General features: G+C 45.5%; 1 protein-coding gene across 2 annotated transcripts in view; it reads left to right on the forward strand.

Moving 5' to 3' along the window:
• LOC137432812 (ras GTPase-activating protein nGAP) overlaps nt 1-23,140 on the forward strand; it is a 234,643-nt gene that overhangs the window by 84,872 nt on the left and 126,631 nt on the right. For both annotated transcript variants that reach the window (XM_068125041.2, XM_078783644.1), the window contains exon 2: nt 10,214-10,338. In XM_068125041.2, coding sequence (XP_067981142.2) covers nt 10,214-10,338 — 125 coding nt within the window. The remainder of the gene's footprint in view (nt 1-10,213; nt 10,339-23,140) is intronic.

The following is a 23,140-nucleotide window of genomic DNA, read 5'->3' on the forward strand; positions in this document are numbered from 1 at the left end:
CAATGCCTCTCTCTATATATAACCAGTCATCTGGTACTAATTTTTCGACCTCGGAAGGATGACAGGCTGAGTCAACCCACCTGGTGTTAATTCAACAGCAGGACGGTGGCGCAAACTCTGGACCCTAAGATCTCAAGCCAACCACCTTAACCGTTAAGCCAACAACAGGCTTCAAATTCCTCGGTCTTTTTGCGTGAAATGCGGCCAACTGTTGAAAAACGTAATTCCAATGAAGTGCTTGTTGCAGAGTTGAGTTTGATAGAGATTGCTCCCCCCCTGTCACCTGTATAACCTTTGGTGGTGTCATGCATTTGAGGATCACACAACCTCCTCCCTTCCCCACTTTCCCCTCCTCCCACATGTTTGATTTAGCTGGCAGGCTGAAGCCGGTTTTCATCTCTGTCCTCTATCCTCTGATTAATTAGCCGGCATGGGACATCCGGCTTCAATGACTTTTATATAATTTAAACTGCAATTAAATATAAATGGCTTTGTGCTGCCTTTTGTTGCCTGTCACGTGTGTATGTAACTTCTGGTTTGGGTGAAGTCGTGGGGCAATGTTTCAGTCCACCCTCCCTTCATACTTTCTCGGCCTGCCCAGGTCTCACGTGTTCTTCCAGAATCCCACACCTGGTTACCCTCCCCAATTGTAATCTGTTAGCACATTACCTCCAATCCTGGAGGTAATGGAAAGTTTTGTGCTGCAGTGCTGTGATGTCGGTTCTTATCGCTGATTGGCTCATTGGATGGTTTGCTTGTTGGGTGGCTGGAATGTGTACTCTTGGCATATTTGATGGACTGTCCAATGGCTATTTGTGAGTACCACCTGTAGAGTAGCTGCCAAGCTGATTGTCTAATGGATTGATCTGTCTCTTTGTGAGACAACATTATGTCTCACAAATGTATCGATCATTTGTCCACCCTCCCTCCCCCTCATCCCCCATCCTATCGTCTGGGAGTCCAATTTACTGTGAACGAACATGATGTTAACAAATATTTGTGCTTGGGGTGGGGGTTTGTGGGTGGAAGTGTGTTTGGAGCACCAAGCAGTGTAAAGACAGGATTTCTTCCCATATCGATGAAATTGTTCTTCTATGAGCTTCGATCTGCAAAGAAAAAAAATTGAGAGAACTAAAACAAGGGCTTGTCAACTGATTTTGGTGCTCCGAGCAGGTATTGGGGCCCGTTTGCCACGTTACCGGGCTCCAGTAGAACACCTGAGCCAATCAGACGATTCGCAAATGGTGCCGTACATCCGATTATCCTAACAACAAAGAGCAATCAGAGATTGCAGACCCTCGCCAGGGATGTGTTTTCAGTGGATTTTAAGGCTTTTGTGTTCAAACAAATATGGCGGCCGAACCACGTGACCGATGACGTCTTCATTATTTTTTTTTCTCCACCAATTTATCCCTAGATTATGCTCAAGAAATTCCATCTTGATCGGATGAAGTTTTGTACTTGTCAAATTATGACGTCATAATGGAGGCACCTATGACATCATCATTAAGATATTTTATTCCCCATGGAGAGTTCTTTACAATGAGCCATGTCTCAATTTTTTTCTATACAGTGCTTTCGGAGATATCGAGGTGCAAAGTTTTACGGTTTTTCCAAGATGGCGGCGAACCTTGAAGTTGCATTTGAGTCGAACCTTGAAGCCCCAAATGGAGTCGTACCTTGAAGCCCTAAATGGAGTCGTACCTTGAAGCCCTAAATGGAGTCATACCTTGAAGCCCTAAATGGAGTCGTACCTTGAAGCCCTAAATTGAGTCGTACCTTGAAGCCCTAAATTGAGTCGTACCTTGAAGCCCTAAATTGAGTCGTACCTTGTAGCCATAAATTGAGTCGTACCGTGAAACCCTAAATGGAGTAGTAGGCTACCTTTAAACCCTAAATGGAGTAGTAGGCTACCTTTAAACCCTAAATGGAGTAGTAGGCTACCTTTAAACCCTAAATGGAGTAGTAGGCTACCTTTAAACCCTAAATGGAGTAGTACGCGACCTTTAAACCCTAAATGGAGTAGTAGGCTACCTTTAAGCCCTAAATGGAGTCTCCTGCAGGACACGTGACCCATGACGTCATAATTGTCATTTAAAAAGTCTACAGGTGAAGGTGCACCTATGGTGAAATTTCCTGTCAATTGGACTAACGGTTGCAGAGAAAATCAAATTTATTCTGTGCGGACAAACAAACAAACAAACAAACAAACGGACTCAAATGCAACACCCTCTCCTCTGGCGAGGTTAATTAGCGATGCCAGCAAAATTTGCTGTACTCGGGCACAGTCTCGTCCTGGGCGCTAATCGCTGGAGCCCAATCTGTTCTCTAATGGACGTGTATAACTCCCAACACCAGCGACCAAGAGACTAACTAATTCACCCAGAGACAAAGTGGATTCATAAAGTGTATTGGGGACAACCTGGGGCGGGAATTCAAAACGGAAGCAATGCAATTATTAATAAACCCACAAACCCATATGCTATGTGCTCCGAGTCAACAGACGGAGAAGGCAGATCCTTAATTTACTCAACTACTTAATGGGCCCCCTTTCACACCTCAGTAAATAGACAAGAGAACTGGCCAAGACTGAAATACCCTCGCTGCCCTCTATGGAGCAAAACAGGCCTCGAGGGAGTAACCTCCACATGGCTTGATAGTCCGTAAGGCAGCTAGGTTCCAGCGCGTATAAGATGCGGGAGCGGAGGCTAATCATGGAAGGTTGTAGAGATCCCCGTGGGGATGGGGGTGGGGGAGAGATGGGAGATATTTGAACGGCAGAATTGGTCTGCCGTGACAACTATATGTGGAAGGGGAACCTCATAGCCATTCTACCTCAAAGTTCAAGGTTCAACATTTGGAGCTCCCTCTTGCCCCCACCTATATTCCCTTGGCCCATGCTCTGCCCCATGATGCAGCGCCGCATCAGCGTCTTGATAGATTGGCAGTCCGGCCATTGCTCAAGGTGCTCCCCCACCCTTGAACCTCATGCTAATTCTACAAATATGGTGGGGACACACCCTTTATGCCGATCCCGTAGTTTTGCACCAAAACTTGTGCCTACAGCATATCTTTCCTCCAAAACGCACATGTATGACAGATTTCTAAGGGATAAAACATTAAAAGGGTATCAAGAGATGTCGGTTTTAGACACATTAGGGGAGGGAAGACAGCAGCTTTCTATTCATATAGCGACGCATATCCTGTATCCCAATTAAATTACCTCACACTTATTCTAAACATGCAAGATGGGAAATAACTATTATTATACTATGCAAAGTTAGCTCCCAGAAAGCATTCCCACACCATTATTCTTTTTTTCCTTGAATGAACTATAGGAAAGCATCCTCACACCCACCTGGTAGTTTGAGTAAAAGGTATTGAGCATTTTGCCGACAGCACATTATCCATAATATATGATTTGATAATTTTATTACTATGGAGTAGTACCATAAGTTATCAGTTCTCATCACATGTCTGTTGGTGTGAACAGTACAGGAAAGAAAAAAACAGATGCAGTACAGTGCTTTCTATAAGCAGACAAAGTGCGGAGTGGATGTTACAGAGCAGATGGCACCGCCGGTATTCAGTAAAATCTAGCTCTCCCTGGTGGCCAGTTACTATATTTTTACATCCTTGACTTGGCAGCCATCAATTCCTTTGTTTTGTACATGGAATGCACTGGCGAAAATGTCAGTAGGAGGGAGTTTATCTTGAATCTGGCCACAGAGATTCGACAGAAGTTCATGGATGAGAAAACCTCACAGTCAAAACTCAAAGGCAACTCAACCCGGAACAAGTGCTGTTACCTTGAAGCCCGAAATGGAGTAGTACCTTGAAGCCCGAAATGGAGTCGTACCTTGAGGCCCTAAATGGAGTCGTACCTTGAGGCCCTAAATGGAGTCGTACCTTGAGGCCATAAATGGAGTCGTAACTTGAGGCCCTAAATGGAGTCGTACCTTGAGGCCCTAAATGGAGTCGTACCTTGAGGCCCTAAATGGAGTCGTACCTTGAGGCCCTAAATGGAGTCGTACCTTGAGGCCCTAAATGGAGTCGTACCTTGAGGCCCTAAATGGAGTCGTACCTTGAGGCCCTAAATGGAGTCGTACCTTGAGGCCCTAAATGGAGTCGTACCGTGAGGCCCTAAATGGAGTCGTACCTTGAGGCCCTAAATGGAGTCGTACCTTGAGGCCCTAAATGGAGTCGTACCTTGAGGCCCTAAATGGAGTCGTAACTTGAGGCCCTAAATGGTGTTGTAACTTGAGGCCCTAAATGGAGTCGTACCTTGAGGCCCTAAATGGAGTCGTACCTTGAGGCCCTAAATGGAGTCGTACCTTGAAGCCCTCAATGGAGTCGTACCTTGAAGCCCCAAATGGAGTCGTACCTTGAAGCCCCAAATGGAGTCGTACCTTGAAGCCCTAAATGGAGTCGTACCTTGAAGCCCTAAATTGAGTCGTACCTTGAAGCCCTAAATTGAGTCGTACCTTTAAGCCCTAAATTGAGTCGTACCTTGAAACCCTAAATTGAGTAGTCGGCTACCTTTAAACCCTAAATGGAGTAGTAGGCGACCTTTAAACCCTAAATGGAGTGGTAGGCTACCTTGAAACCCTAAATGGAGTAGTATGCTACCTTTAAGCCCGAAATGGAGTCTCCTGCAGGGCACGTGATCAGTATTCCTTCCTATAACCTGTAATTTGTCCATAGACATATCCGAATGTTCTGTTGCCCGATTTGGGATTGCTGTCCGAGCCTTTATCTTGTGATGCTTGTATGTCAAATCCCATAAACGGACTATTTATCTTTTACCAACAATGGTGTCCATGTGATTAACGTAAAGATGCACACGTGCTCCATGATGTCAATTCCTCCAACGTGTGATTTATGTATTTAAAGCTCTTTCATGAGCCTGAGATGAATGTTAAAAATAGATCTTGCTATTCTTCGAATGAAGCCATGGGGTCTCTACCAGGACAGCACGCTCATTATCATTTTGCTTGGCTTTTCTCCATTTCTCTGGACATGGTCTGTTCGTTTTGTCTCGGCTTGCTGTCCGATGACTGCATCTTGCACTTTTTACAGGAGATGTTTATCGCTGCGTTACCGCTGAGGATGTGTTTTGCATACCAAGTCTTTGATATTTTTCCTTCTCTCACTGATGGTTTGTACGAGAATGCTTCAAATTTGGGATTCATTCTTGCACATGTTCACAACGAGGATGTAGGTGATGCAGTAACAACTCACGTCATCTCCCATCCCCACCCACAATCTCTTATACCACCATTAGCTCTACCACAACCCAACCCTCTTACCAAAAGGTTAGTGTGTTTCCTTCCCTCCTCTCTCACTTCTGTTTTCCTGTTTTCGTTCACTTCCTCGCTTGGTATTACCTCCGTCACCGAAGGTGGATGGAGACTATTGGAGGTTATATTTTCACCCTGTCTGTCTGTTTATTTGCTGTCTGTCTGTGAACAAGATATCTCAAAAGGTTGTAGATGGGTTCACACGTAATTTGGTGGAGTGGTCGGCTTTGTAACAAGGACGAAATGATTAGATTTTGATGAAGATCCGGATCCGGATCCGGATCTGAGAATTTTTAAAGTGATTCTTCACCATTGAGAGGTATGGTAAAAAAAAAATGTAGCGTGAAGTCTCAAATAGTTATGGGCATATTTGGACGAAACTTAGTGGACGGGTTGTGTGTGTGCCGAGGAAGAACTGATTCAATTTTGGTGAAGATTCGAATCTGGATCTAGATATGAGAGTTTTTTTTGAAGTGATTCTTCACCATTGTGAAATAGGACCAAAAACGATAAATAACGTGATATTTTTCATGAAGTTGTGGATGACTTATGACAAAACTTGGTGGATGAGATGGGTAAGTGACAAGAACAAGCCGATTATATTTTGGTTCAGGTCCGGACCCAGATATGACCTATCAGTGGGATACAAAACGTAAACTGTTCAACCTGGCGGAGGTATGCGCTCCACCGAGTGCCATTCTCGTATACAAATGTTTCTCCACTACCAGTTTTTTTTATACCTTTTTACTCTTTGCCATCTCTTACACGAGCCTCGATTGTGTTTGGCATAATGGTTCTTGCATCGTTTTCCAAGCCATTCCGCACTGTAGCCGACCACAGACCATGGCTTGTGTCATACCACACACCCTGGCCTGCCTAAAGCTACACACTCCATCCTGCCTCAAGCCACACACCACGGTCTGTCCCAAGGTCCACACCACGGCCTACCTTGAGCCCCACACCGCAGCCTACCTTGAGCCCCACACCATTGCCTGCCTCAAGCTACACACCGCGGTCTGTCCCGAGCTCCACACCGCGGCCTACCTTGAGCCCCACGCCATAGCCTGCCTTGAGCCACACACCATGGCCTGCCTCAAGCCACACACCACGGCCTGCCTCAAGCCATACACCCCAGCCTGCCTCAAGCCACACACCACGGCCTGCCTCAAGCCACACACCACGGCCTGCCTCAAGCCATACACCCCAGCCTGCCTCAAGCCACATACCCTGGCCTGCCTCAAGCCATACACCCCAGCCTGCCTCAAGCCACACACCACGGCCTGCCTCAAGCCACACACCACGGCCTGCCTCAAGCCATACACCCCAGCCTGCCTCAAGCCACACACCACGGCCTGCCTCAAGCCACACACCACGGCCTGCCTCAAGCCACACACCACGGCCTGCCTCAAGCCACACACCCCAACCTGCCTCAAGCCACACACCCCAACCTGCCTCAAGCCACACACCCCAGCCTGCCTCAAGCCACACACCCCAGCCTGCCTCAAGCCGCACACCACAGCCTGCCTCAAGCCACACACCATGGCCTGCCTCAAGCCACACACCCAGGCCTGCCTCAAGCCACACACCCAGGCCTGACTGAAGCCACACACCCATGCCTGCCTCAAGCCACACACCACGGCCTGCCTCAAGCCACACACACAGGCATGCCTCAAGCCACACACCCAGGCCTGCCTCAAGCCACACACCATGGCCTGCCTCAAGCCACACACACAGGCATGCCTCAAGCCACACACCCAGGCCTGCCTCAAGCCACACACCATGGCCTGCCTCAAGCCACACACTCAGGCCTGCCTCAAGCCACACACCCCAGCCTGCCTCATGCCACACACCCAGGCCTGCCTCAAGCCACACACCCAGGCCTGCCTCAAGCCACACCATGGCTTACCTAGAGCCCCACACCCATGCCTGCCTCAAGCCACACACCATGGCCTGCCTCAAGCCACACACCCAGGCCTGCCTCAAGCCCCACACCATGGCCTACCTTAAGTCATACACCCAGGCCTGCCTCAAGCCACACACCCAGGCATACCTAGAGCCCCACACCCAGGCCTGCCTCAAGCCACACACCACGGCCTGCCTCAAGCCACACACACAGGCATGCCTCAAGCCACACACTCAGGCCTGCCTCAAGCCACACACCCCAGCCTGCCTCATGCCACACACCCAGGCCTGCCTCAAGCCACACACCCAGGCCTGCCTCAAGCCACACACCCAGGCCTGCCTCAAGCCACACCATGGCTTACCTAGAGCCCCACACCCATGCCTGCCTCAAGCCACACACCATGGCCTGCCTCAAGCCACACACCCAGGCCTGCCTCAAGCCACACACCCAGGCCTGCCTCAAGCCACACACCATGGCCTACCTCAAGCCCCACACCATGGCCTACCTTAAGTCATACACCCAGGCCTGCCTCAAGCCACACACCCAGGCATGCCTCAAGCCACACACCCAGGCCTGCCTCAAGCCACACACCATGGCCTACCTCGAGCCCCACACCTTTTTTTTTCTTTCTTTTTTTTTTGTATACTGAATCGAGGCTTGTGAAAGAGCTAACATTTAACCATGGCCTGCCTTAAGTCACACACCCAGGCCTGCCTCAAGCCACACACCCAGGCCTGCCTCAAGCCACACACCCAGGCCTGCCTCAAACCACACGCACCAGCCTGCATCAAGCCACACACCCCAGCCTGCCTCAAGCCACACACCCAGGCCTGCCTTAAGCCACACACCCAGGCCTGCCTCAAGCCACACACCCCAGCCTGCCTCAAGCCACACACCATGGCCTGCCTCATGCCACACACCATGGCATACCTAGAGCCCCACACCCCGGCCTGCCTCAAGCCACACACCATGGCGTGCTTCATACCCCTCTTCCTTCGTTCACCCTTGGTTTGTGTTTATAACTGGCCTGCCATCCTACAAACAGCTTATTCCAAGTTTATCGCTTATTATAATCTAGCCTTTTTTGTTTTGCATAATCACACTGTTTCTGAGCCGACCTTGCAAATGCGGTGCTGTCACTCACAGCTATGGTCACAATTTGTCACTTGAGATTCACCGTCATATTCAGAGTGCAGGCCTGGGTTTTACCAAAGTGGAATGATACAAATCACCGTTCAATGGCAATGTTGCCATGGCAATACACCCGCGGACATCTTGTTACCATAGCAGCACGTTACCACCTCTGTATCTTAGGCACGGCTGCATCGGGTTGTTCTGCCATTTCATGTACTAATTCTGATATCATTTATTCCGAGGCTGTCTGCATGGATAGCCCGATCTGTAGCCGTGCAGATTTTAACCCTTTGCCTCGGTGTTACTCCCGATCCCACGGTTTATTGCCTGTTCCATCTCCCCTGTTCCATCTCCCCTGTTCCATCTCCCCTGTTCCATCTCCCCTGTTCCATCTCCCCTGTGCATATTGAGCGCTTGATTAGTCGGTGCTGGAAGAGCGAAGCTGCTTTATTAATTCGCTCTTTAGACTGCTAGACATGGAAGCTTGTAGACCACGCTGTGTACGTGATAACTAACCCACTAACAGTGATCAACACCACTGTTTAGATGCTCAGCAGCCTGTTCGGCGACTAGCTCGGAGACCTGCTTTCGCTACACTTTTACTGCTCCATCACCTGCCAAAATCACCTTCAGTTGACGTCACCCTGGCCAGCCATTTCGTGAAACACTTTGGCCAAGAGCTTCACCCGTGGCTGACCCCACGAGAATGTGGAGTTGATTATGGCACTAACCATAATCATGGTAGTGGTTGTGGTGGTCGTGATAGCGTTTCATTCCCATCAAAGAGAATTACAAAACGTTCGCAGTAGACGGGATACTTTTAAACCTTTCTTGGCATGTGGGAAATGCCAAGAATACGTGAGGGAAAGTACCACCGATAGAAACAATCAATGTCCACTTCTCTGGAAGAATGTGGTACCTCTTTTGATGGATGATTGATCAAGGGGGTCACTTTTGTCCATCGGCCGAAATGTATCGTCTTGCGCAGTACAACGACGAAACAGAAGAGAATGGTTTCAATTTCAGAAATTGCTCATCTTTTATTATTCTTTTCTTTTTTTGTATGCAAGATCGAGGCTCGTGCAAGAGCTAGCATTAATCACAAAAAGACAAACTGACACGTAAAACATAAAACATATGATAAAGGGAGCAGGGAAACAAGATGGAGAGCAGGGACGTCGGGAGATCTGTGGGAGGGAGAGGGCTTGGGGGGAGGAGGCATGGGAAGGGTGGGGTTGGAGAGGTAAAAAAAAAAAACACGTGGACACTGCTAGGACTTCCAGGAAAGAAGTCGGTATTTCAAAAAAGTGGATCTGGAGTGAATTAACGGGGGTAGAAAAGATAAAGGTTTTGGATGGGGGGGAGGATATTTGCAAAGCAGCTTCCCTGATTCCGAATAGACTCCAAGCCACTTCAGATCCCTTCCAAGACCAAGCACCGGTGGAAATCCAGGAAGGGCCAGTCCACACTTCCTCTAGAAATCACAGTGGTGCTGTGAAATTAGGGTCGTAACAAACAAGTAGCTTCTACATCGTAATGGCTAAATGATACCATTCCATCCACATGGTAAAAAAATTAGATGTTTTAAAAGTCCAAACCATTATTTGGTCCTTAGGAATGCCAGATTTGATGAAAGGACAATGATATTTTGTTGGCAATCTGTTGTGTCAAAAATGACAAATCCCTTTTGTGTTGCCATTCCTGTCTCTGCTGATGTTTGCATCCTTTAAGGGCAGCAGTTTGGTCCAAACACAATGAGCATGCTTGGGAGCGGAGAGAAGCGAAAGGCTTTTTCTTGCAGTTGAATTTATTCGGTTTGGTATCTGCTTTGATTCCTGCCTTGGCCTAACTGCACCTCCTCTACCATGCTTTGCAGATGTAAAGGGTCCAGCCACTCACCACATGTCATGTGGGCAATCCCCAGCAACGGAGCGTGTGGATTGGAAGCAACGCTTTTGCATCCTGGAAGACAGCGAGTTGCTGCTGCTGGAGCGAGAGGAGGTATGACTCATCTGAATGTTGTGCTCTGCTGCACAGGCTCATTGGGTGGGAGCAAGCTTGTGGGATGTATCTTTTAGTTTCAGAGTGGAGCTGAATTCCACCGGCAGACTTGGAGCCAGGCCTAGGAATTGGATGCTTTTCTGCTATTATCTTTTGGTGGAGGGTGAGGTCATGCCGAGGTTAACACAGCAGAAGCCGGTGACAAAAACCAACATTGTGCCAAGTGTTCGTTCTCCGACATAATGCAAACTTGCAGCCAGGCGTTGCGTGCTGTACAAACCAATGGGCAACCCCGGTTGGGTTTATAGATGTTGTAATTGTGTCGACCCTAATGATCCAGCCTTCGAGATTTGAGAAGCCAAACGTTCTGATTGGCATTTGCCTTTGGGTTTATTATATTATCAAGTCTGGCCTATTTATACTCCAACGGGCATAATCCATGTTTGACTTCATGTCAGAACTTTATTTGCGATTCGTGTCTCATTTTTCTCCCATCTGTCAAACATCCCTTCCAATTCTGGTTCAATGGAATCTGCAAACCTTCAAGGAGGCTGCGCATTGCGTTAACTGAAGTCCTGTATTGCTACATGGCCTTTTATGCTATCTCTATCCACTCTTGACCATTCATTCAGTCAATGCGTTGCTGTACGCTTTACCACCGATGCAGTGCAGATGAGCACACGATTTACAGTTTGGTTGAAGGTATTGGGGCACACAATGGCGCACTCTTTTCAAAAGGCATCTCAGCATCTTTAACGTCCACAGGCGAATGTGAGCGGACTTGACAGACGACTTAACGCCACATCTAAATGAGAGCTCAAATTGACGCAATGCACTCGCTGCCTGCAAAGACATTCACAGCAGGTTGTAGTTTTTCCAGCTAATGAGAAGTTCATGTTTTCATCAGCCAATGATAACAGACCTTGTTAGACAGTTACAGTGCAGATTTGTGACGGTTTGATTTATTGCTCGGCCTGACCGAATCACCTGGCCTGATCGAATTGCTCGGCCTGACCGAATCACCTGGCCTGACCGAATTGCTTGGCCTGACCGAATCACCTGGCCTGACCGAATTGCTCGGCCTGACCGAATTGCTCAGCCTGACCGAATTGCTCGGCCTGCCCGAATTGCTCAGCCTGACCGAATCACCTGGCCTGACCGAATTGCTCGGCCTGCCCGAATTGCTCGGCCTGACCGAATCACCTGGCCTGACCGAATTGCTCGGCCTGACCGAATCACCTGGCCTGACCGAATTGCTCGGCCTGACCGAATCACTAGGCCTGACCGAATCACTAGGCCTGACCGAATCACAAGGCCTGACCGAATTACTAGGCCTGACCGAATTACTAGGTCTGACCGAATCACCTGGCCTGACCGAATCACCTGGCCTGACCGAATCACCTGGCCTGACCGAATTACTAGGCCTGACCGAATTACTAGGTCTGACCGAATTACTGGGCCTGGCCGAATTACCCAGCCTGACTGAATTATCCAACCTGACTAAACTTCCCGGCCTGACTGAAGCTTCCGGCCTAACAGAACCATCCGGAATAATTGAACCACTCAGTGTAACCCTTGCCAGGAGACCTGCTTTAGCAGCACAAACGTTTTCGCTACACTTTCGCTACACTCTCATGTTCTACCACTATCCACTCGATATCCTACCACTATCCTACCACTCCTATATCCTACCACTATATCCTACCAAAGAGCAAGGTACATTGACAATGACAGGTACATGGTAAGACCAATGGAAAAAAAAAACATTTTGGTATTATGTGATAACAACTGGGGTATGCATATCTGGTGGTGCAAACTGCGATGCGACCCCGGAAATGCGTTTTCTATTTGACGATATTGTGCGAGGGGTTCACCGGCTGTGGTTCAATGAAGCGCCATTAGCGAAATGGAGCAACAAGTCACAAAAGCACAAAGTCCATGTTTTGCCTGAAAATGGTAATAAAACAAATTTTTAATGATAGAATTCCACCGGTGCTGTTTAGTTAGTGTAGATTAAAATCCTAGTGAGAAGGCCACTGCCCAATTACCCCATTTATCTTGCAGAGCTGGCAGCACTATATCTGCTGAATGAAAAAGCTTCTCACGTAATTTAGAGGAGCTTGTTAGCCAAATAAGGCCATGGTCTATCACAGAACCCAAAGCAACACACCCACAGTATGCTGGTGGTGAAGATGCCTTTACATCAAGTTGGCCATCCTGCTTCGGTTGTACCCATACCAAAACAGTCATGTGTGTATGAGTGGGTTGCAGGGGGGTGGGGGGGTAGAGTGGGGAATAAAACTACAAGTTTAACTGTTTAATTCAAATCCTTAATTTCATGATTGTTCCAACATTGCAGAAAGTCTGGGTCAGAATTTTTTTTCCGAAAAAAGAAAGTCAGGAATTTTTATTTTATAAATGTCCCAAGCATCTCACATCTACCGGCATTACTTGGTGGACATTATGGATCCCATGGTGTGCTTAGCGAAGAGTAGGCGAGCTATTGCCAGCACCCTGGAGAAATCACAAATTCTTGCCCTGACTACTGCTGGGAGAGGGATGGCAAGCCGCCCAGCATGACCCCAGCTCGAGAAACTGCTTCCGCGGAACGAACACTCTGTAACACAGAGGAGGGCATATCAGTTTGGAAATGTCCAAAGTGACAAATGGAGGAAAACTAATGCCCTCTTTCGGAACCAAAGAGGATTTTAAATGCTATAAATGCAGCTTAGAGGCCATTTGCATTTCATAAAAACACCAGATTGTAAAGGCCTGACTATGTACCGTTTATTTATTTATTTATTTATTTATTTATTCTGATGTCATTGAAATGTGGGTCGTTTGATTTTTCGTCTTCTCTTTTTCTTTTTGACCAAACTTTCAACAGTTGTCATACGAATCTATAATCATTTGCATACATCCTGGATAAGCAAAATACTTTAATTGCATGTATGGTAAGTCAAGTTTCAAGAGCCAAAGCACCATAAAGAGACAGCTGCACATCCTATGTATTGAATATCTCAACATCATCGTTCCCTCTTTCAATTGGCAGGATTTTAATTATTGGCCATAAACGTGCTTTTAATTCAAGATAACGTTATAATGGTTACCTGTGCCTTGAGCAGTATGATAAAACATTACGCTCAGGGCTCTGTTTTGTTAGTCTAGCCACGAAGGTGATGCGAGACTATTGCAATAGGTGACATTGTATGGAAGCAAAATTGGATGAAAGGAAAAGATTTGGACATCGTTTTCTCCAAAATCACTCGACGAAATAAATTGAAACTTGGCATATGTCTTCGACTCCCCATGGGGTATATATGGTGATAACGATTATGTCATAGGTGAAGTGGTATTCCAGCCATAATTGGTTTAATTTTAAATCCTTATCCAAAAATGGTTATCTCTGCAACCGCTTGTCCAGTCGATGCAAAACTTTAATCATCGGAGGGCCTCCCCATAGAGAATATTTTATTGCTAACTGTGATGTCATTGGTCACATGGTATGGCAGCCATATTGGATTAAAGGGGAAAATTGGACATCATCTTCTCCGAAACTGCTCAACATCAACTCGCCATGGGGTATATAGGGTGATAGCGATAATGTGATTGGTGAAGTGCTATTTCAGCCATAATTGGTTGAATTTAAATCTATCTGAAAAATCTGAAACTTTATATATCTGATCTATGACCCGATGTGAGTCACAAATTAAACATATGACGATCATAACCCATGCCAAAAACGATGTGACATAAGAGGGTGCATGGATACTACGGGTATATGGGCCATAATAGCAGTGGGCCTTAATAGTCGTGTGTTCATTTAACGATGGTAATTTTTGTTCATAATGAACATGCGAGACGAGAACATGCGAGTGGTAGGATATAGTGGTAGGATATAGGAGTGGTAGGATATCGAGTGGATAGTGGTAGAACATGAGAGTGCTCTACGTGTGCCATTCTAGTTTAGGCCAATGCATGGTGAGGAATGGGGTGGTAGGATATCCTACTGGTATACTTGTTTATGAGATGTCTATCATGTGTTTGAATCCCAACTGAGTTATAAACTCTCATTCTGGTGTTTCACATGCAGGAAAAGGCATCAATATGTGCACCAAAGTTGTTCAGACATTAATCTTGATATCCTATCTGCCAGCACTGATCCTTGTTGGTCATTAAAGATCCCATGGTGTGTCTTTTGGGAGGAGTTAGTATGTTGTCACCGGCACCCTGAACTAGTTCGTAATTCCTCATAGAATGACTGCTGTGAAGGAAATGTCAAGCCATCTGGCATAAACGAACCACCCGGCATAACCAAACCACTGGCGTAACCAAATCAGCTGGCATAACCAAACCGCTCGATATAACCCTTGCCAGGACACTGCTTTGGCAGCACTGGCGCTGGTACATTGACCATGATGATGCTATGGTAAGGACATCTGATTTTTTTTTTTTTTGGTGCTCTGTGATACTAATTGTGGTATGCATATCTCATGGTGCAAACTGATGAATGTAAATATTGCTTTTTCTTTGAAATTGGTTTATGGTGAAGTTTGAGTAGAGTGCTGTGCTGCCCTGGATATTACTAAATATGCCAAGGGAACCTTTGTTAACCGCCTCAAAGGACAGTGTGCTCCTGCATGCATCACCTTTTAAATAGCGACCACAGTGATCTTAATTGCTGGATGATTGGTGAATGAGAGCACATCTCGTACATAGATGTGGCATTGGATGGTTTCTAATTTCTCAAACACCACAAATGTACAAATGATTGGAACAAAGGCAGAGGGGTCGCTCTACATTGGAGAGGGGTCGCTCTACATTGGAGAGGGGTGAGAGATAGTGAGAAATTTATAGAGATAGTGAGAAAATTCTCCTACATTACAGTGGGGGCGCTAGGACTTGGAGGTCATCCAGTGTCCATCTCTAGTTCCAATTTTATTAAGCCTCCTGCTATAGGATAGGGGAGGGGGGGGGGGGGGGGGTTATACATGTTGTAGGGTTTGTTGTTGTTGTTGTTGTTTTATAGCCCCAGGCAGTTCTCTCAAAGCCCATGGCATGAAGGCAGCCGATCAATCTCCCAGCAGTGACCGACCAGGAGGTCCCCCACATTCAGGATGGTGTACCCACGCCTTCACGAAGTCGAGAGAGAGAGAGAGAGAGAGAGAGAGAGAGAGAGAGAGAGAGAGAGAGAGAGAGAGAGAGAGAGAAAGAGAAAGAGAAAGAGAAAGAAAGAAAGAAAGAAAGAAAGAAAGAAAGAAAGAAAGAAAGAAAAAGAGAAAGAGAAAGAGTGAAAATGAAAATATTTGCAACAGCATTGTTTTACTGCAAAAACAAAACAGGTCAAAACAATTTTATAGGAGAAAAAATAGAAAGGCAACACAGTTCTTGACGTAGTTATTAGAAAAGGAAGACCAAATTCAAATCATTCACAATGCATAAGGCTCCATTAATACACCATTTGCACTCAATCAGTTTGATATTTTCATTCGCCACAAAGTAATCAAACTCTAACCTGATTCTTGCACAGACCAGCCCTTTTAAAATAGGGACATCAAAACCATGCCCATTATCAATTTCGATTTTCCTCTATTTATAAATTGCATATTTTGTTGTTGCAACAACAATTATAAAGTCCTTATCTGAGTCTACTGCATGTAGAAGTTTAGGAGAATGCCGGAGTCCTTGCAGGAGGGTCTGAAAGGTACACCAAAAATAAAAGTATGTGAAGTGAAAGGAAAAGACAACTGATCATAAAGGTGTGTGGGAGTAGAGAAAAGAGGTGTTAGTCTTTCACATTGCACATAGGCATGAAAGAGGTCCTCCTTCTGTTCACAGAAGGGGCATGTTACCAGTCTTGAACTGTGAAGGTGATGAACAAAGGTGTTCGAAGGGAGAGCCCAATGTGCTAGTCTCCACTGGATATCTGCTAGGAACCCATAAATAGGTAATTTATACCTACTAGGCCACAGTGGCGTGGCAGGAGATCCTAGCCCTAACCTTTCTGACCACAAGGCCACTCTTGTCGCTCCAGAGAAGGACGATGCTTGGTTTTCTCGAAGGAGCTTGTGAATACCCGCCTTTGTTACCAGATGAAAAGGAGAAACAACTTCATCATTTAACTGGAGAGAGGGGAGCACCTTAATTTCAGGGAAGGACAGCCGATGATCCTCGACGTTGTTGATACTTTCCCAGCCAATATTTAACTCCTTAAACTTCCTCTTGGCGATGCATATAATTTGGCTGACAACACGCACAGAACTTAAACCAAGAATGGTCACCGCCCTGCCAGCAGACATCCATTTTGTCCCAGATGCATGCCTCAGGTCACAAACTTTGCCAACTCTTCCTTAAATAAATTTCCTAATCAAGGTAGGACTGAGGAATGCATGGAAAAAAAAACGTGAGAAAAAATTGGTTCTTGGATAAACATCCGGCAATTATAAGCCTTAGGGCAGCAATGAACACTAAAGCCTTCCCAAACTTTCAGAAAAAAATTGATTAAAAAAAACTGGAAGTGAAGCTAAACTGACATGGTCAAGGTTCACCAAGAACAGGTGCCGATCATAACACAGGCATCCAGCTTGTTGCAGCAAAATAAAGCGCAAAGGGGCGCCAGAGCAGTTCTTCAGCATACAACAGTCGTTGCACATACAACAGCCGAGTGGACACATACACAATTCCATGTCCGCCCTCCTTCCGAGGATGGTACAGTATATGAGGCCGAAGCCAGTGGTAGCCATTCCAAAATAAATTTATCAAAACCTGCTGGATTGCAGGAATCAACTCCTTGGGTGGCTGCAAGGCAATTAGTTTATGCCATAATCTTGCTGCTATCAAGTTATTGATGACAAGAGTGCGGCCTTTATAAGAAAGAGATAGTGCTTTTAGCTCTTACACGAGCCTCGATCTTGTATACAAGAAAAAAAAAAGAGATCGCAGCAGTCCTTCCCATACTTTCAACCGGTGTGTAATTTGTTCAATCAATCCTTCCCAATTCTTCATTTCTACCTCCCGGTTGCCGAGATAGACGCCAAGATATTTGACCCCATCTGTTTTCCACTCTAAATTCTGTAGGAGTGACGGTGGCAGTGTTAACGAAAGGTTATCTGAACCGCATCATAAGGCTACACTCTTACTCCAATTTACTTCACCAGAAGAGGCCGCAGATAAATATTTTAGGCAACGCTGCACTGCAGCAACACTGTTTGGGCCTTTAATCAGGACGCAAACATCATCAGCATAAGCTGTGACCACAAATCTTGAACCACCTACGGCTTCCAAATCCTGAGTTATTCGCTGCCTAATAGATACTAAAAGTGGTTCAAGGGCAATTACGTACAGAAGTCCAGGAAGGGGACAACCTTGACGGATACCCCGTCAGAAAGGAAAGGGGGAGCATAAACTGTTGTTGACTTTCGTCATACAGAAGGTGTTAGTGTATAAAAGTTTAACATAGGAGATAAAAGTTTCACCAAAACCCATCCGCCCAAGAACAGAAAACAAATATGTGTGATCAACTTGATCAAAAGCTTTTGTTTGGTCAAGAAACAACAACCCAAACCTGGCACGCAAGTACTTATTGTAAGAAATAAGATCCCTTATCAAAAATGTATTATCATAAATTGACCTTCCTGGTACACAGTATGTCTGGTCAGGGTGCACAATAGAGCTGATCACAGTTCCCAAACGGTTTGCTAAAACCTTCGACAAAATCTTGTAATCCGCGCACAGCAATGAGACAGGCCGCCAGTTCTCGACTAGTTGAGTGCCCCAGCCTTTGGCAACAGGCACATGACTGCTCTTCTGCAGGACATGGGAAGCTCTCCAACATGAAAGCATTCATCAAATATCTCAAGTTGGTCGGGCCACACAAGGTTCCAAAAAGTCTTATAGAACTCTCCAGGTAAACCGTCAATCCCAGAGGCTTTACCATCCTTCAAGCTCCGCATAGCAGTTTCAAGTTCAGCAGCCGAAACTGGCGCGTTCGGTGTGCGTTGCTGGTCCTCCTCAAGTCTCAGAAGCCCAGTAGTCAGCTCCTGCAAGGTCTCATTACTTATGCTCTGGGGGGAGTCCAAGTTTGTATAAAAACCCTTCAAAACAGACAATCTCCTGTTGGGAGGTCACTATTAACCCATTAGCAGCACGTAGCCTGTGAATCTGTTGTGATTTTTAGCAGAGTTCTCCAAACTAAAAAAATCCTTATTCGGCATATCCAAAGTCAAATAATTCATTCTCATGCGTACCAGGGTGCCCATTGCCCGCTGCCGTACCAAATCGGTCAAGATTGCCCTTTTAGTCCAAAACAGCCGGCCACATGCAGTGTCTTTCCCAGCCCGATCAATATTTTGCTCCAAGGCTGCAATTTCGACCTTTAATGAATCAATCGAGAGATTTTGCAATTTAGTGGTATAAAGACAATATTGTTGACAGAACGATTTGACCTGACTCTTCGCGAGCTCCCACCACAGTTGCAGGTGCTTGGACTTGGAGGACCAAATTTTTCCCCACAGCTCAAAAGGCATCTTTGAATTTCATATCATTCAGCAGGTGGATGTTAAGTGACCAAATATGCACTACCATCTGAGGCCAGGGGCAAGTTAAAAACCATTGAAACCAGGTAATGGTCTGTGAAACCAGTTGGGAGTATCTGGGTGGTGGCCACCAGATTTAGCATTGGCTTATGCACATATAATCTGTCTAGCCTTGCCATTGATATCCTGCCATCATGGCATCTGCACCATGTATAGCACCGTAAAGTTGGATGTTGCACCCTCCATACATCTTTCAAATGATGATTCTTGATGATGTTCGCCAAAACCTTCGCAGAAGCAGAATGGGGTTCATGACCGGTCCTGTCTATGGAAGGATTCATAGTGCAATTGAAATCGCCAACAATACAGATGAAAGCAGTTGAATCAAGTCCTTTTACAAAGTCGTGCAGAGTGGAGAAGAACACTCTTCTTTCCATGGGTTCACTCGGTGCATTCACGTTCACAATGATGATATTTTGTGTGTTGCAATAGAATTCCACCGCTATCAGATGTGCCTTATAGATTTCCTTAAAGACAATCGTCCGAGCAGGAATTCTTCTGAGCAGCATCATTCTCCCTTCTTTAGACCATCTTTGTGATTTCTTTCTCTTTTACTTAATGCATCATGTAGTCGTAAAACTACATGGTTCTTCCAAGAATGTTGATTGAGACTGCGGAATCCCAGAACCGACTCTCAATAAAATGACATGCTGGTTGTGCATAACATGGTGTAAAGGAAATAATACATCTTTTTAATGGCAACCTCCATCCCTGTCTGACACATTCAAAGTGACAGACTTGTTATAAACTAAGAACTTCCATTTCTGGCAAAAACGTCAATCAAGTGAACCTTTTTCCTAACTTATTTTATGCAGGTGCAAAGAAAGACTCTACTCCCTGTTAGGAGATGCCATTGATATGGAGGGCCTTAAGCCTCAAACCACAGAATCTGTGGAGGGAAGTATGGGTGGGGGAATCAGAGGCAGCAGCACCAGTTCATGAGGGCCAAGCTTTTTCCTTGGTATTTTAGATGAAGGCCTTCACATAATTTATAACTTGAATATGACAGAAGAAGATATAGGTTTGGAAGGCGGCAAAATTCCGAGGGGGCAGCTGACTTTGGAGGTCAACTTGAAGACGTGATCTGCCAATTCTTCATCTACTTTTATATGTAGCACACGGCTGTGAGTAGCATCATTGCCTGAGAGGGGCAGAGCTGTGCTGCTGAAGCAACTCCCTCTGCAGGTTAGGGCAGGAATTTGGAATTTGTTCAGGGTGCCGGGAAATACTCGCCTACTCTCCGCAAAGTACACGTGGGATCTTCAACATCCACAAACTAATGCTGGCAGAAGGGACACCCAGTTTAACGTCCATCCGAGGGATGGCACAAGCATGCCTTGCTGCCTGTGGGACACCAGGATGACAGTTTATAGCTGGGCTGAGATTTGATCCCAGGCTATTCAGCTCAGAGGCAAAGGTGTATACCTCTAGGAAATCTTGCTAGCCCAAGTTCATAGCTGATGGTGAAGTCCAGGAATACCAGTGACTGTACCTGAGCCAGAGGCTAACCACATAAATATATTATGGTTTGCCCAACTGGTCCTTGTGGAGGGACTAAGTGAGAGTATGGGTCTTTCGTGATATGCTCCAGGTCGATGACCAGTAGCTTATTTTGTCAAGATTGGTAGTTGTGGATGCTGCCACAGTTTTCCTGGCAGATGGGTGAGGAACTATCCTGCCCAGAGTGGTGTCTGCAAAAATGATCAAGTCGATTTTTGAGTGATAAAGAGAGGTAGTTGACTTAGATCAAGAATAAGATTGATCCCAGAATGCTTTCTTGAGGATCTCAGCTTCTAAAGGTGAAGCACTGGAGAAACCACCATCCAAAGCAATCTGGTGCTTGAAGGTATGCTGGAATCTGCTGATATCAAGTGCAGGAGAATACTCTGGGTATTATTGACTCAAAGTTTGTAGGGCGTGGTGCCAGACAGAAATAAATTTGCAGATGTCCAGTGAAATTGTACTTGTTTGAGATTGAGGGCACCTATCCATTAAGTATCGAGAGAGAAGGAACAGCATGTACAGGTGGAATTACTTGTGGGAGCCAAACTGCTGATCAGATGTCAGAGCGTTAGAGATCGTCCTGAGGTTCATTGCATTTATTGATTCCATGGCTTCGCTTGTGATGTGGAGAAAGCTGACTCGTCTGTAGTCGAGAGGGTCTGTTTTGACACAATCCTTATGAATTTAGATCAAATTGGAAAAATTTCATGATACATGAAGCCTGAAGGTGACTGTCCAAGATTGACATGAGATAGAAAAGTAGACAGAATAGTTAAACACGTCACCTGTGTTAAAGTGCTGACACCATGAGGCCCAGGTACAAGTGGAAGAGTCAATAATTGGAATTTCTACATCTTTACAGGAGGGAAGCTCACTTGCAAGAGGTAGTCTTCAGTCAGGCAGGGTGGGGGCAGAGAGGGGTTGATAGGTGTGAGAAGTGAGGGATCAAGTACCTTGGGCTTTTACGTGAAGACAGTTAACCTTTGTGTAAGTGGTGTCCATCGTTAGCCTATCCCTCAAGAGTGAAGGAACAGTTGAAGTGTATGAAACAGAAACAAACTTGATGAACTGCTTCCAAGGTTTTTTGTGGATGGTCAGTGACGCCGAAGAGTTCAGACCTCAGGTGGGCCCGCTGTTGAGACATCCGCGAACAGAAAATGTGGTGCATTAGCCATCATTCATGTCATCGCTATAATCTGATGAGCTATTGTCACCTGTTTTCTTCACACAAATACATGGCGAGCTTTGGAAGTTAGAAATTGCACTTTTCTCTCAAAATTTTGTTGAAATTAAGTTGTCAACAGAATGAGATTACACTGGCAAATGGAATTTTTGTTTTCTGCATCTCGTGTGAGTTTCGTCATATTAGGTCACGTTTTATTTAATTTTACCTTGCGAACTATTTCTCATTTAATCCTCAAGCGTGAAACATTTATTTCTTAGTTTCAGTTATTTCTCGCTTCAGTTTGAACCCTACATGCTGCCAACCATGGTGTTGTAGAAAACACGTCATTAAAACGAATATATTTACAACATCATTATAGAAGAGGGTTCAGCATTATCTGTAATGCTAGTGAGAGATGTAGGTTATGCTCGGATTAGTTGTGGGTTACAATCCAAGCATTTTTCCTTTCTATATCCTCACTTGAGGGCCCAATTTATTTAAGGAAATGACCAATAACTTCCAATGGGTCGATATTGATTAAAATGTTCTCCCAGTATGATTCAAACGTCATTGAAAACAATTTTTGACACAGAAAGTAACTTTAAATAGCATTCCAAAGGTAGTATTTGTATTCATGGGTCTACACTTGATCTATATGTGGCAAGGTCTGCAGAAAATAAAACGGAATACAATTGAATCAAGGTGCACCCGTGACACATGTAGGCCTATGTGCCCTATGGATGAACATTTGGATCGTACAAAGAGTATAAATCTTCAAAAGGTTTGAGGTTAGAGAATTCCCCTTAGGAAAGCAGTTTACCTTGATTTAGACCAAATTGAATTTGGCAGGCAAGTTCAATAATTTGATGTGAAAAATTTCACCTGAGCAGAATGCCTGGCTCCTTGCATGGCACGGAGCGTTCCGAAAGAAGGGCCATTCTGAGATGGTTCACTGGGGCTTGGAGGAGCAAAAGTCTTGGTAAAAGTAAAATTGAGGGACAGATGAAAATTTGTGTTTTTGTCCCACATGATTTGATGTCCCAGGTGCATGGCACATATGAGGAAATGTCTGCTGGAGATTGGTTAATATGTGAAGTATTATTGTATGCATTGATATTGTTGTGAGAATGACTTCTAGGGGATAACTTCGCATAGGATAGGTTAGTTATCTCCCATATGTATTGTATTTGAACAAGTGTGAAGTAAATTCATTGTGATTATGAGGTATGCATAATTTTATGCATACAAATATGTTGTCTACCTGAAACCCCTTTATAATGTTCTTACCTTTGTAATCTGTCGTTTTGTACTTTTAAACGTTCTTTTAACTAAGCCATCAGGTGCAGGTTTGGGTGGGAAACGCCGTGCTTCGGTCCCGACCGAAACAGAGGAGGAGGACTATCTGAGTGACAAGTCGATGGGTGGTGCTAACATCCGTAAAATTGGGCCCCGGAACAATGGTGGCCAACAGGAGAGGGGTTAAGTGCATCATCAGAGCGGGTGGGAGTGGATCCTATAAAGGCAGGTGTAATCTGCGAGG

This window comes from Myxine glutinosa, chromosome 8 (assembly GCF_964187855.1).
Source record: "Myxine glutinosa chromosome 8, kmMyxGlut1.1, whole genome shotgun sequence".
NCBI lineage: Eukaryota > Metazoa > Chordata > Myxini > Myxiniformes > Myxinidae > Myxine > Myxine glutinosa.